Source organism: Mesocricetus auratus, unplaced genomic scaffold (assembly GCF_017639785.1).
Source record: "Mesocricetus auratus isolate SY011 unplaced genomic scaffold, BCM_Maur_2.0 Super-Scaffold_100014, whole genome shotgun sequence".
NCBI classification, from domain to species: Eukaryota; Metazoa; Chordata; class Mammalia; order Rodentia; family Cricetidae; genus Mesocricetus; species Mesocricetus auratus.
In genome coordinates, this window is record NW_024429197.1 from 34,351,146 (window position 1) to 34,366,138 (window position 14,993).

At 44.8% G+C, this 14,993-nt stretch overlaps 1 protein-coding gene across 19 annotated transcripts in view; it reads right to left on the reverse strand.

Annotated features, from left to right (window-relative positions):
• Nucleotides 1-14,993, reverse strand: part of Dab1 (DAB adaptor protein 1) — a 1,089,646-nt gene that overhangs the window by 46,193 nt on the left and 1,028,460 nt on the right. For 14 of the 19 annotated variants that reach the window (XM_013114992.3, XM_021228422.2, XM_021228419.2 and 11 more), the window contains 2 exons: nucleotides 14,804-14,869; nucleotides 9,073-9,132 (listed from right to left, as the gene is read on the reverse strand). In XM_013114992.3, coding sequence (XP_012970446.1) covers nucleotides 9,073-9,132; nucleotides 14,804-14,869 — 126 coding nt within the window. The remainder of the gene's footprint in view (nucleotides 1-9,072; nucleotides 9,133-14,803; nucleotides 14,870-14,993) is intronic. The other 5 variants (XM_021228425.2, XM_040757053.1, XM_021228428.2 and 2 more) reach the window with 3 other exon arrangements.

The window sequence follows — 14,993 nt, forward strand, 5'->3', positions numbered from 1 at the left end:
CCCACAAGTCTCCTTTTCTGTAGGTGTCAAGTACACACACCTCCTAGAGCTGTGATAAGAGAGAAAGATAAATGGAATCCAGAGCCCAGGCTGCCCATAGTATAACAGATGCTCTGTAAATTCTAGCTACTTTTTCCACAGCTAAATTAGCCTTAAATTCCTAGTACATATGGTTACTGCCTGGCACTATAAAACCAAGGAAGGCACTGAATTGCAGGGCGAATGTCAAACCCCATCACTAGGATTTTTATCACTTTCTTCAAGTGTGGTGCCTTTGCAGGGCACACAGATAGATCTACTGCCCTGATCTCAAGTTTCCTTTAAGGAAACTAAGAGGGGATGCATTTTCTAGATACCTGTTCCAAGCTGGAAGCTTGTTCAGGGAGCTGACTTGATTAGCACCCATTAAACTGATTGGCACCCAAAGCACTAACCTCACAGGACAAACCCATCATTCATTGCTCTGTGTCTCTGAGTGGGCTACCGTGAGTCAGGGAGACAAAGACAGCTGGAATGGAGCCTCTGTTATAGCTGATTTTGCAGCTGAGGCATTAGGAGAAGCTTAAAGGATAAACACTGCCCACTTTAGACAGCCATGGTGGCAAGTGGCTAATTTTGAGGCTCCATTAGGACAGTTCCCTTCATAAGATAGAAATAGCTAAGAACCATTTATGTTGCTCGAATATTCTTAGAAGAGACTCTCCACTGAGTGAAGCTGCCTTGCCCTCTGGACATCAACTCTAACTTTCTGAAAGCTCTTTCTTGTCATGAGCCCTGACTTGCCCTCTCTTGTCATTTCACTTGTATTTTGTCTCTTAGTCATAAAACAGAGGCAACAAAGACCAACTGAGGCTGTGAGCATTAGGGGTAGCCTAGCAACCTGGGACTCTGGCTTAGGCTATGCACACACCCCTCTTGTGACAATGCACTTAGTAGCCGGAGACTCTTACCTGCACATACCATGCACATAGCTTGCTCCAAACAATGCATTCAGCAGCCTATTAGAAACCTAGGCCCCCAACCCCTGTGTCATGCTGCACACATACCCCTCTCTCTGAACAATGGAATAAGTCTATCTCTCTTAACGATCAAGCTGAGATAGTATTCAATGTTACTATGCCTTGGTATAGAAGGTAGGAGGGAGGTTGATCCTGGCTGAACTTGTTCTGTATGTGTTCACAATAAAGAAAAACTATCACCTCCTCTGAGGGGTGGATGCAGGGTGGGGAGGGCAGGAGAAATGGGAGAAGGGTAAGTAGGGGGAACTGGGGTTGGCATGTAAAATGAAAGAAAAATAACCCACAGAAACAGTTGACCTGAACAAGGGGGGAGCTCTTGGACCCCAGACTGATGGCTGGGTAGACAGCATGGGACTGATCCAGACCCCCTGAATGTGGGTGTCAGTGAGGAGGCCGAGGTAATCTATGGGGTCTTGGGTAGTATGTATCCCTGGCATACAAATGGGCTTTGCCTGCCCATTCTATAATAAGGGATGCTCTCTCAGCCTGGACTCTTGGGGGAGGGCCTAGGCCCTCCCCTGGATGAAATGACAGACTCTGGAGATCCTCCATGGAGGGCATCACCCTCCCTGGGGATGGGAGTGGAAATTGGGTGGGGGGCTGGAGGGCCTGGTGGGGGGACAGGGGAGGAAGAGGGAGCTGGGATTGACATGTGAAGCAAGTTTGTTTCTACTTAAATTTAAAAAAAAAGGAAGAAAAAAAAAAGAAGAGAAAAAACCAATAAGGCAGACTATGTCCTCAAGGTGAAATTTTGGCACAAAAACTTCCTATCATCTTATGCCTATGCATAATTAAGTGTGCATATAATTAAAATCAGATGCATCATGGGAGGAAGCATGACCTATAGGGAAACAGCTATATAAGTGAACCTGCCAATCAAAATAGATCACCCCAAACCACATTTCTTAGTAACCAAACTCTTCCTTTTTTTTTGTACCTCATAAAAGGAGACCCTACACAATAATCAGGCCTCTGTGGTGTCACTCACACAGTCCTCTGTCAATCTTGACAGTGTATTCTTTACTAATCTGTGCTGTTGCTATGTCTGAATGAAGTTTCCTTGCCACTTTCACAGTCTGTGTATGCGTTTATTTTATTCTTGAGTAAGATGCTAAGAACCTGGGGGGAAAAAAGCCCAGCCCATCCTCTGGCTACTGCCAACAGTACCCTTCATGGTAATTATTTCTCCCACAAACAGCCGCCATCCTCCTTGCAAACAGTGATTTCATACACACTGAACATCCTGGGGCTCCAGGTGTCAGAAGAGGGTGGTCAGGGCTTTCATTGTGTAGAGAAGGAAAATAGCTTCAGAAAGTTGAAGAAACTGAGAAAGATCTCAACCTAAGTATGGGGGAATTGTGGGAGGCACCTGATCATCCCTTCAGTTCTGAACCCACATTTCATTTCAGGGCAATTCATGTCCAAACTCAGGTATCAGTTTGACCATCTTCTTATTTGTCTCCATGCTAAACTTTTAAGATTCTCAGTGAGGCTGATGTTGAAGGCTGGGCAGGAAGAGTGGTTACTGATACAATTCAGAATTATTACTGATAATCAAAAAGTCTTTTATGCTTAACACAACTATGTAAAAGTTTTAAATGAGGCGATTATAAGGTTCAGGACAAAAGGTGTTTTTTTTTTTCAGGCATAAGAATGTTACATGGAGGAATAAGGACCATGGAGAAGAAAATCACTGATTATTGTCTAAAATGACATGAGGGTTTGGGTTTGCGTCATGGACACAGATGACTGTGCAGGGAACGTCTTACTTAGCTTGGTGTCGTAGCACTCACAGCCTGAGTGCTTCTGTGTCTCTGTGTCTCTGGCAGTCACACAGTGGGACCAGAACCACTTTCAAAGGCTAATGCATTAAAAAATAAGCTCTCAATAATAAATGCAGCAATGCCACATTTAGCAAACAGCCTGTGCCCTACTCAGGAACATACATTCCTGATAGTCACCCCAAAGGCCAGGATATTTGGCTTGAAAACATGCCCAGAATTATGATCTGGCAGATACAAAGAATACCTGAATTTCCTCTCTTTGATAAGGAAGTTGATGATGAGTTCATCAGCTTAGAGTGCTGCTAGGTAAGGTCAATATGGGACTCAGGAGTCAAAATTACCCTGTAATCTATCCAGTCTTCAAGGGCTGGCATTGTGCCTGGGGTTTGTTCTAATCCTGCTCATCCACTGAGCTTTGCTCAAGTTTCATTTGCCTTCCTAAAACCATCTCTCTATCCAGCTAACTTCCCATAACCAAGCATGTATGCCCTTGGCTTTTTAAGACCTTTCCACAAAAATATAACTGTGCATGTAACATTATAAAAGAGATTAGCCCCGGCGCAAAGCTTCCTGTTGTCATGACCAGGAAAAGAGGTAAAAATGTATATTTCTAGGTGAGGGTGGGATTAATGATTATCTTGGCTTCCAGTTCCCAGGAAGTAAGTGTGTGTGTGTGTTGAGGGGATATAGTTTGACACAAAAAAGAAATCTGCTGGAGGAGGACATCGCAGGCTCATGGTAAAGTAAGCACACAGAGGCACCAAATCCTATAGACAACAGGGCAAGAAAGGGCTGAAAGTTGTGAAGCAGGCGGAGACAAGGCTGGGCCAGGCTCAGGTGAGTGAGCAGGAGGAAGGAACGTGAGGGAGGCAGCCAGCTTTCTATCCATAACTGGATCCTAAGCAAGGCGACACACAGGGTGAGCATTAAGAAACAATAAATTCTAATTTCTGTCCCCAAACTCTGAAATCCCTGACCAATCAGACAGGCTCTGCTGTTAAGGCCATGTCCGCTGAGGTGTGATGATGAGCTGTTTACTGCCGCTCTGGGACAGTGAGAGAGGGTTTGTGTCACTTCCAAGACCCACAGAACTTGACTGGTGTGAATGTGTCTTTTTATGGGAAGAGAATTTACCATTAGCATCTCGAGGAGAAATTCCAGGGAGTGTTCCTTCGGAGACAGGATGCCTGTCCCCTGGCAATTCACAGATAATTAGGTAAAAGAAATGGAATGACAGCCAGCAACTTCTGAATCCTCACCGGGCTCAGCACTACGCTGTATGCTGATTGAGACTAGCTCACACCATCCTCCCACCAAACCTAAGACAGATGCCAACATTAGCTCCATTTTCAGATGAACAAATAGAGACTTGGAAAAGCTAATACAGCAGCCAAAGTCACAAAGCCAGGGAATGGTGAGGCTGAACTCAGATCCAAGGGCCTCTGATCAAAGTCCATACTTCCAGTCACTGGAGAATGCTGCTCTCTACCAATGATAAAACATCATTAGAAGTTCCACAGAAGTGAAATCAAAATGGCATATTCCTTAGGGATTCCAGGAAAGATGCAGAGAAAATATTTTAACTGAATCTTGAATGTTGAAGTGGAGTGTTTTTAGCAAGAATAGTGAGGTGTGACGAGACAATGGAGAGTTTTGTGGTGAGAAAAAGGAGGGCACCTGAGGGTCTGCTCACTGAGGCATCTTCAGGAGCAAGAGCATCAATGGCTGAGGGCTCTGGGGTAGGGAAACTAGGGTCCCCAATGGGCTGTCCTATAGAGTGAGCAAATCAGAAATCACTTTAGATAATGACAAAACACAGGCAAGGCAACATGGAAAGGAAGCAGAATCAAAGAAGAAAGAATCTTTCAACCTGATTACTGTAATTCAGAAGTGATTTCACATGATAACTACAACAAATAGGTTGCATGAGAGACACTCCCTTTCACTCCACGTATTCTAGACCTTCTGCAGCAAAACTACAATCTCCACCAAAATGTAGAGTTCGTTTTCTAAACTTGAATCTAGGAGAGACTGGAATTACTTTGGCTGAAGAATGCCTTAGTCTCACAGGTTCTACGTGCCTCTGTTCACACTCTGGAACCCATGCCACCTCAGGGTGACTGTGACCTGAGAAACCTGCTGAAGGAGACACTACAGGGAAGAGAATGCTGCTGACTCTCCTGAGGCTCTCCTTGACCACAGCTAACCAAATCCCCAATCTGTGCGCTGGTTCCACAGGGATGGGTACAACCGTCTCCCGACCCACAGGTAACCAAAGACACATAAGTCAAGGGACTCTGGGAAAGGCAGACAGCAGCAGAACGACATCTCCCACTCACGGACCTGTAAGCAGTGAAGAAGAGCACTGCTGTTCAACCTGAGCTTGGGGAGTAGATTGCTTTTTATTTGTACCATGCGGACATGTGTTGTTGTCTTCCATACCTCTTGTTCCAGATAGGTCTTTAATGGAATGACTCTCTACTTGAGATGTATTTGGGGTTGCATTAAAAAAGAGTATTTAGGTCATAGAAATTTGAGATTACTCAATTTATGTAATATATATTCATAATTCAAAATATATTCCCATTGCATATTCATATGTAAATACATATTAACATTCATAGTATATTTTTAAATGAATTAAACACCTGAAAACTTTAATGCTTTAATTTTTGGAATCACTGATGAACATCTCATTGGTCAGTGCTCCTCGAAATACCAGCTAGGAAATGTATGCTAGCGTTCTTTGTTTTGTTGCGAAGACAGGTAAACTTCAAGGTGCACCTTGGGCTGAGCAGGCAAAAAACCGGCTGGAGTGTAATGTCCACTTGTCTCCTTTTATCTTGTTCATAGAAACCTCTATTTTTCAAAGCAAAGTCTGCAGCAAAATGTGGTTTAAAATTAAACTGTGTAATTGCTATCCTTAATTTTAGAAGATCTATAACTAGGTAAGAGATATATTGATATGCTCTTAAGATGCGAGAATTATAGTGGTCTTTAGGCAAGTATGTGGTCTTCAGGCAAGTATGTAGTAAAATCGATGAACCCTCATCCTTTCTCTAGCCTTCTTTGTGACATATAAATGGCTCCAAGGGGTTCTGGGAAGAAAGCCTATGCAGATTGTTAATTCTGTGAGACCATGTCCTCACTATGTTATCGTGTACCGGTCTCTCTTCAGAAATCTTTAAGCACTGAAATGACTCTAAACAGTTTTCAAGGGGCTCCAGCTTGGGACCTATCCCTAGACAGCAGAACACAAAACGGAGCCCCAAAATAACTTGGCCAAGTCAGCAACATGTTTCGCTTTGACTGCTGGGGAGCTGCTGATGTGGGAGGAGAGTGGTACAGGGGTGTGTGTGTGTGTGTGTGTGTGTGGTTTCCATGTGTGTGTTCAGAAGGCCATCTGTCAGCTTGGTGATCCAAGCTATGAAGAAAAAAAAATCATGCATATTTATGAGGGTTGGAGGCGGAATAGGGCAGGAGTTGTTGAAGGCAAAGTGCAGAGAGGGGCTGGGCAAGGGGCAGCTATGACAGCGAACACTGTCTCCATTTGACATGGTGCTCCCGGAAGAAAAAGAACTTAAGATATAAGCTTTGGGTCCAAAGACATATAATCTTTACCCAGCCATTCGTCTTCAGTTTTGTTCACTCCCACTCAATGGCACACTTGCAGTGCAGGTATTCTGTGCCAATGCTCCCTTGTAATCAGGTCACGAGTAGGACACGCTTTCTGTCCTTGACAGACACACAGCGAGGAAGGTGCAAAGGCAAAGTAATCACTCCTGGTAGGCAATTTAAAGCAAATTCATTCATTTCTACCAACAGACATTCTATACTGAGTGACTAATATAAACTCTTAGAGTGCAGTGGTTATGGTTTTCTACTACCATTACAAACATAAGAAGACTAAAGACTGGATAGAGAAAATGACCTGCCAAAAGTCACAAAGCCATTAATGAAGCCAGGACTCAAAGCCAGTTCTATCTCATAACACGGGGCATTACCTCTGTGCTCAAAGGCAGCTAAATTTTAGGCACAGTGCTGGATTTCAAGAGCTACGATTTCACTGAAGATTTTGGGGAAACACAAAATCCAATGGCTCATGTAGACATATTGAGAGAAAAATAACATTCACCATTATCATTGCAAAGGGAAGCACAAGAGCCCGCAGAAAGAGGAGTCATCCAGTTTGGGGTAAGAAGGGTTCCAAAAGGAGGTGCATCCCCAATTTGAGAAGCTGGCCATCCCAGATCAGTCTAAACTGCTAGCTCCAGCACCGCTTGTTACCGCAACACACAGAAACACCCTCATTTAATCAAATTTACATCCTCTGCTAAGGACTTTCCAAGATGTTTCTTTTGGTCTTGCAAAGATAAAAGGCAGGCAGCACCTGCTTTTAACAGATAATGACAAAGAGCCTTTGAGAGACAAAGGGTTACTCAGAGACCCTCAGTCAGTGTCCATTTGTGACAACAACACCTAAGCCTTACACTGGCAAATCAGGTTAGTCCTTTGTGGCTGATGGCCAGTTCCCCAACGGAAAACCCCCAGCTTGATTCTCTTACCTGGGCTCTGTGTCGGTATGGACCAAGGCAGAGGAAACTAGTGGGGACTTAGGGTGACAGGCCACCTGGCAGGTTGCCTTCCTGTGGGAAATATAGAGGAGCCCCACAGCTCCCTGGCAGCTACCTAACATGCACGAACGGGGTTCCCGTTCTCTGTGTCCTTTCTCTTTTTTGAATAAGGACAAGAGACAAATGGGACAGCCAAGGTGACCATAGGAAGGAGATGAACTTTTCAACACATACTAACTGCTTTGTGTAGATGACAAACCTTGGACCAAGGGATAGAGAAACTCTACCAAGCCTCACGGGGGTGGGCAGGAGCTGGATCCAGTAGTGTTCATGTTTCTAAGATACAGCCTGAGCCTTGTGTCTCCTGCTTCTCTCAGGCCTTTGAAAGTGTGGAAATGTGTTACCACACTTGGTAGGTCTAGGGCTCAGGGAACAGAGAAGGGGCAGCTAATACAATCCATTCGTGCAGTCAGGTGTCCCCCAAACAAAACTCCTAGTATCTTTTAGGGTTCCAAAAAAATAGAGAATCCCCTTTAAGTGGAAGAACCCCTATCCTTCATTAGAGTAGAGTCAAGTGTCTACTGATTAAATATTCCTAAACTTGTTTCCTGCCTGTCATACAGCTACATGGGCTCACTTTTGGTAATACAAGGACCTCAGGAGACTCCCGATGTGATGTGGAAAGATGCGCTGTTCATAGGGGCATAATTGTTACAGGGCCACAAAGACAGGGATGATCCGCGACTGACCTTCAGAGCAGAAACCCCAAAAGTCTCCCTGATAACTTGATGTAGGGATATTAGGCAGCAGACAGGGCAGGGAGAAGGCAGGGTTTAGAGGGCTGGGCCAGAAGCGGGGCAAGGGTTCCTGTGAGCTGATGGAGCCCTTAGACAGCCTGTCTGCCAGGCTAAGAGGCTTAGGTTTTTCCCCTTGGAGCTATTAAGCTTGGAGAGGGTGTGATCAGAATGGCTAATAAAATCAGAAAAACTAGGGCAGCAAATAGAGCATGTTTCCTCGCATATCTAAACCTGTCAGGGGCAAGTGAGTCTATCCAGGCACAAATTGAACTGAAGGAAATTGTGTAATGGGGCTGGACCAATCGAAACCTGAAGAGTAGGCCAGTTCTCAGTGTTGCTGGCACTAGCAATAAGAGGCAGACTTCAGAGCCACGGTAGAGCTCCGTCTTTCTTTCTGGCTCAGATTCCTAGGAGTCCCTCCAGCAGATGGGGTCCAGATGCACGGGGCATAGCTGTCCTCACTGTGGCATACCCACCTGCTAGTATCTCCGCAAACATGCTATACACGGCCTTTTCTCTAAATCCCCGCTAATGGGATAGATAAATCCTTACACACCTCAAAGGAACTTCTCAGTGAATTTCAGATGGCGTGGGTAGAAGTCAATGACAGTGCCCTATATTTGACTGTGTACTGTAAACCTTTGGCTGGAGAACTATGTCCTGGAGCACCTGGGATCTTGAGTCCCTCAGGCAGAACTGTTTGTATTATCCAGCCCCATGCATTCATTCACAGAACAGACTTCTGCTGTGAATGGCCCTTGCTCTATAGTCCCTTTTTTCCCTTATGTCTCTGTTTCTATATCCATGAGGAACCAGATGTGACACTAAGACCAGAAAAAGGTTTTCCCGTCAGTCACAGCCTCCGCATGAATCCTGCCGCCAAAACAGATGTACTTACACTTACAGGTTGACTTTTTGGCACATCATAAACACCTTCCTTCTTCTGGCTGGTGGGAACCTACAGAGAAATCAACAGTCAAAGCATTAGTGAGTGTTCCACTTTCTTTGTTTTCCTCTGTGCAACAGCCCTGCCTGTCCTGGAACTCGCTCTGTAGATCAGGCTGGCCTCAAACTCATAGGGATCCATCTGTCTCTGCCTCCCGAATGCTAGGATTAAAGGTGTATGACACCACCACCTGGCTTGGTGTTCCACTTTGAAAGAACAAAGCAGTCAGATGTCTCTGCAAGTTTGACTGTCTGTGTGACAGCTCCTAAGACAGGTCCAGCACTCAGCTCCAAGGGGTGACTTTGGTCATAAAGATCACAATCTAGGTTCCTTCCTCTGGGCAAATCAGTTAGGACATGGGTAACATTTTACAACAAATGACTGCCCTTGAGCCTTTCCCAGAGTAAAAGAACAGCCGTGGCAGCTGGGCGGTGGTGGCACATGCCTTTAATCCCAGCACTCAGGAGGCAGAGACAGGCGGATCTCTGTGAGTTCGAGGCTAGGCTGGCAATGGTAGTCATCACGTGGCAGAAATAAAACAATGACATCCAACTTCATTTGGTTAATCATTAAGGGGTCCGGGTGCTGTGCTTTTCCCCGAAGAAGTTAGAAACAGTTTGTGGTTGAGTATGTATGTCTCTGTGCTAAGACATATGTGTCAGCAAAACTCAAGTCTCTAATACCTGTTACCCTCCTCCTGGGATCCCACACAAGCCACATGATAATCACAGAAAGGGCCCACAGAAGTTCCTGATTGATCTGCCATCCCTCACAATCTCCTTTCTCTTTCTTCTGCTGCTCATGCTTCTGGCCTCCTGGGGCTACTTGTTGCCTACAACACCCTGAGCAGGCCATCAAGCCCCTTCGGCTTTGATGTTCTCAATGGGCTTGCTCACCAAGGCATCTCACTCAGGCTATGGTAAGATGTATAGTGAGAAACTGGATACAGAAAAGTCCCACGATTCTGCAAGATGCTAGGAGGATGATTTTTCCTTTGTCACACATACATCATCTACATATGTATACGAACACATTTTGTGATATTAATAGTGTTGAATACTTCTCTAATGTGTCAATCAAGGCTCTGCATGGAAGCATTCCAGATTGGAAGCACTCATTAACTGCTCCTCCCCCAGACTGCCACGGCTCTGCTCTCCACTGCAGATACCAAACAGCAGTAGATTTATAACGTCCTGACAGTGGGACTGTCTTTCCATCAGGCTGGATGCAACCTCAGGAACAGATAGAGTGTGTCACAACCAGAATGCCCCCTTTGAATACCTGCTGGGTAAATCTTTCATAGAGCAGTGTGTGGGAAACTGAAGAAAAGAGTGCTTGTCCAGCAAGGATTAGTCAGCGAGCCTCTCCGTGACAGCAAGAACCTGAACCGGTCCTTTGAATTCTCTGATTTTCACCCGCTTTTAACTTAAGCCCCTGATGACAACCCTACATTCAATCGACAGAAAGTGAGGCTCAGACATGTTATGGATTTGCCCCAAACTTCAGACCTGACTGTGTTCAAACCCAGATCTTTCTGGGTACCAAAATAAGACTTTTATTCTTAATACGATGAGTTAACATGGCTCTAGGCATGCCCCATGACCTGGCGGGATTGGAAACATTGTCCATGAATAGTGATGTAATAACCAAGTATTTTAGAACTATAGCTGTCCCTCCTTGTGATGTAGAGGGGCAGATCAGGCCTGGAGAGGGTCTAGCACTCAGGACTCAGGGAGTGAGGCAGCTAGGTGCCACAGCCCAGGCTGCTTGCTATTTACTGCTACACTGTTTGGGCAGCTGCTTCAGGTGTAGCACACCCTTTAAACACCCCTCCTGCATTCCCAGAGGCCCATGTGCATCCATGCAGAAAACAGAGCTATGACTGAGCAAGGCCAGGTGGAAGAAGCCCTTCCAGAACCCCAGTTTGCAGGTATTCAGTGAGGAATGTAATTTCTTTGGTCCTGATTACTGAGCTCCATTTAGAAGGAATCCTCCCTGAATGTCTACAGAGTCCTTGTTAACGAGGGCCAATAAATTCCCAGCCCTCACTTTTGTTTTCACTAGCTCACCCTTTACTGAGTGGAATGAAGAGTGTTCTGTTGCCTGTAATTCACTGTTCACTACGGGCACTTAGCACAGTTGAACCGCGGCTGCTTCTCAATTATCCCTGCAAATGGAGAACAAGCCAAGCGATGGAGAAACCCAAACTGTGCATAATTGAAAACGCTTTTCTACTTGGCTCTCCCATGGGTGAGATATCAATCTGCTTGTTTGTCCTTTAAGATTTATCTCAGCTGGGACATCTTCTACCAACTCCTGCCTGCTTCTACAGACCTGGTTTGGAGGTTTTTGTTCCTGTGTTTTGTTTCTTATCTCAGGTGCATCCTTTTACAAAAAAAAAGTTGTTATATGTCAGGTAGTGTGTCTTTTCTGGATGGTGAGAATGGCAGATATGGTCCTGAGTCAGCAGAGTTCCTTGCACTGGGAGAGATGGGACTATATACCGGCTACTAATGCAGAATGTGAAAAACAACTTTCTATTCATGGGAAGCATGACAGTGTAAGCTCTCTGCGTCTGGAGTACCACAGCTCTGTAAGCTTGCTCCAGACATGGCACATGCTCCATTATCTTTGTATTTCTATCTGGAAATGTTAAACATGTCTCATCAAACGTTCACAGGTGAGAGACATCTAAGATCTGTGGCTCTGTCACATCTGCAGATGTCTGTTCCAACTACAGGGACCACAGCAGAACTACAGTGATGTAGAATGTTAGAACTTTTAGACAAGGAGGACTATGAAGATCTAGTTCTTAATCCAGGACTGGCTGCAGGCCGTATGACTTAGAGGAGTCACCTTGCTCTCTGAGCCTCAGTTTCCTTAATTAGCTGACATGACCATCTAAGGGACTATAAACTTGAGGGCAGGGGCCTTACTGTGGTCACTGTTATTTTCCCAGGTACCAAGATGATACTTAGGTGCCCCAAAACACACTTCTGAATAAACAAGTTGAATAGATGTTAAATTACTTCAAGGACCACACCTAAAGTGACGGACACAGAGAGCACATTCCTGCCAGCAGTGTGGTAATTATGTATGGAGAGACCATTTAAGGGTGTGTTGGGTGACACAAGGCCAGCTTTACCATTTTAAATGGATACTTAAAATGTGGGGAGATTAACAGTGAGTTCTGAACAAACATCCAAAGGCACAAAACACCGAAAGACTACCAGGACTCAGGTCTGTGTGCTTCCTAGAAAAAAGGGCTGGAATAAAATAAGGCCACCTTGAATTAAGGTAGTAGAAACAGGAAGATGTGTGCAACAGGGCCAGCTATGTAGATTTTGCCAGCACTAAAAAAGGAAAAAAAAAAAAGAACAGGTCTTCTAATGGCAGTGCCTTGATAGCCTGGTGATCTATAGGCCAAGGGCTTGTCTCCTGTTAAGTGCACTGAGCCTAGCAGTGTGGTAATTATGTATGGAGAGTCCATTCAAGGTTGTGTTGGGTGACACAAGGTCCACAAGGGTGGACCTGCACTAGAGGAGGCCATGGCCTTTCTAATAGATGGGATAAAATATTCACTATCGTAAACCATGCTTTCCTGGTAGTGATTGACAGATGGGAAGATCAGGAGGTCAGTGCTGTTAAAACAAGCATGGTCTTTTAGACAGTGACTTAAAATACACAATCTGATGGGGGAACCCAGAGCCACATAACACGGAGCAGAAGAGAGCCACAGGACCGAGGTGCTTTTACAGAGGTTGGAGACACCTGCCTTAGAGATGCTGTCTAAAAAGCTCTGTGACCCCAGCAGGATCCCCGGTCCCCAGAAGCCTCACTGCCCTTGTCTATAAGGTGGGAAAATGACTCAAGCTATTGTGGGTATTGTGAGAGATGAAAAGTGTGGCATGTAGACCCCTATGTGGGGGGACATCAGTGAGCACACATGTCCTGTTTCTAAGGGCCTTGCTGCCTATAAAGCAAGCCAGCTGGATTCTTGTAAGGTGTGTGTTACAGACAGCAGGAAAGACCCCACCCAGAGAGATCTATGAATCTATTTACTCATTTTACAGGTGGATAAACTGATGCCCGGAGACAGGAAGGAAATCTAATATTTAAATAATGGCTGGAGCAGGTACTTGTACTGAGATCTGGATCCACATGGATATTCATGTCCCAGGATGCTGCCCCATCACTCTCTATAACTACACACAAGCTTGTTTCAATCTCTCCCTGATGGCGGTGGGGCCCCCTACTTTATAATTGGAGATAAGGAACCCGAAAGGCAGTAAGTGCCTTGCCCTCCAACCATGACCCAAAGGTAGCTGGTGAGAAGGACCAAACCAGCTCTGCCCCAGCCTAAGGCAGCTCCTTCTGTCCCCAGTTGCTATGCTACTGTAGCTCAGCAGGATTCAAGGGTCTCTGCTATAGCAAAGGTGCTCCCTCTTCCTGGGAGGGCAAGTTAAGGGCTCTTTGGTCTCAATATGCAAACACCGCAGGGTGATACAGGACTGTAGATCTGACACTAGAGACAACTGCAATTTTTCTTTCTAAAGTCGGAAGCTTTGTAAGGGATGCATTTTGAACAGATGTTCTTTGACGCCATCCTTGCTCCAGCTCTTCCTGCTGGAGGCTCAGTGGTAAGAGTCCGGGTGGACCCAGGAGGGCATAAATAAATGACTGTCTACAAGGCCGATTTAAACTGAGCTGTTGGGAGAAACAGCATTGGGCTTGCTCATTTAGAATTCTACACATTTGATAGAAATTGAAAATACGTTTTATTTTGATTTCACAATTAACACATGCCCAAGGCTGAATAATAGAACACACAACTAAGGAAATTAAAACCACTGATTAAATAAATACATCACATCACTCCTTCTCCCATAGTACTTATGCTTTAAATGAAGACTAAGGTTCTCGTTAGTGAAAATTATCATATTTACTTGATGTGCCACTGGATCATGTTATTGTGACCCAAGACCCAAGCACTTTGATGGGATTCCTGAGGAAGCTTGGGCTTGGCCTTCACTTGTGTCTGGTTTCAGTCTTGGCTCTAAGTAGCTATGTAACCCTGGGGAATCTGCTCAACTGCCCCCTGCTCTGCAAAAATCCCCAGAATTAAAATGCCCATTTTATCATACATTTGTAAGAGCTGAATGGGATTTTAAAATGTTTTAAGTGTTCTTCACAGTTATGAATATTAATTTGCCTCCCCTTCAGGAAGGATAAAGCCTTTAGCTGGACTTTCTTTTATTCTACTATATGCCCAATGCTATTTTCATATAGTATTTTCAAATCTGTCCCTTATTTACATGAGGGAAGTTGGTTTTTTTTTTTAACCAAACTGGATACATGTGTTCCTTTGAGAAGTAAAAGACCCTTCTACTTGGTAGGTTGCAATTTTCGAGGGTATTATCTCAGTGCAATGGAATACTTGGGTTGTATGCTACTTAAAACACCTATTATCCATTCCAGACTAAAACACTGTACCCAACTGGCCATTGAAGATTTCAACATGGAGGTATGGAAACTGTACCTGGAAATTGCTGGGAACCAGAAGTCAGTGCAGCCAAAGGCATCATACAGTCCTATCTGACCACATGACCCTGGCTTCTTGAGACCATCAGTATGGTAGCATTTGCTGGTGGAAGGGGCATAGGAAGAAGCAAGGGTCTTATACCTGGTAAATGTTTTCTTCTGTTTCAGGATCACGGATTGGTTCATGTCCAGCCTCAAACACAATGTACTATATTGCAGGAGCAGCCAGAGAGGAAAAGGCAGAAGGAGGCAAAAAAAGAGAAAGAGGGAAAAAGCATTTGGAATTCAGATGCAAATCACAGCAAGCATTACAGAAGCATGCACAAGACGAA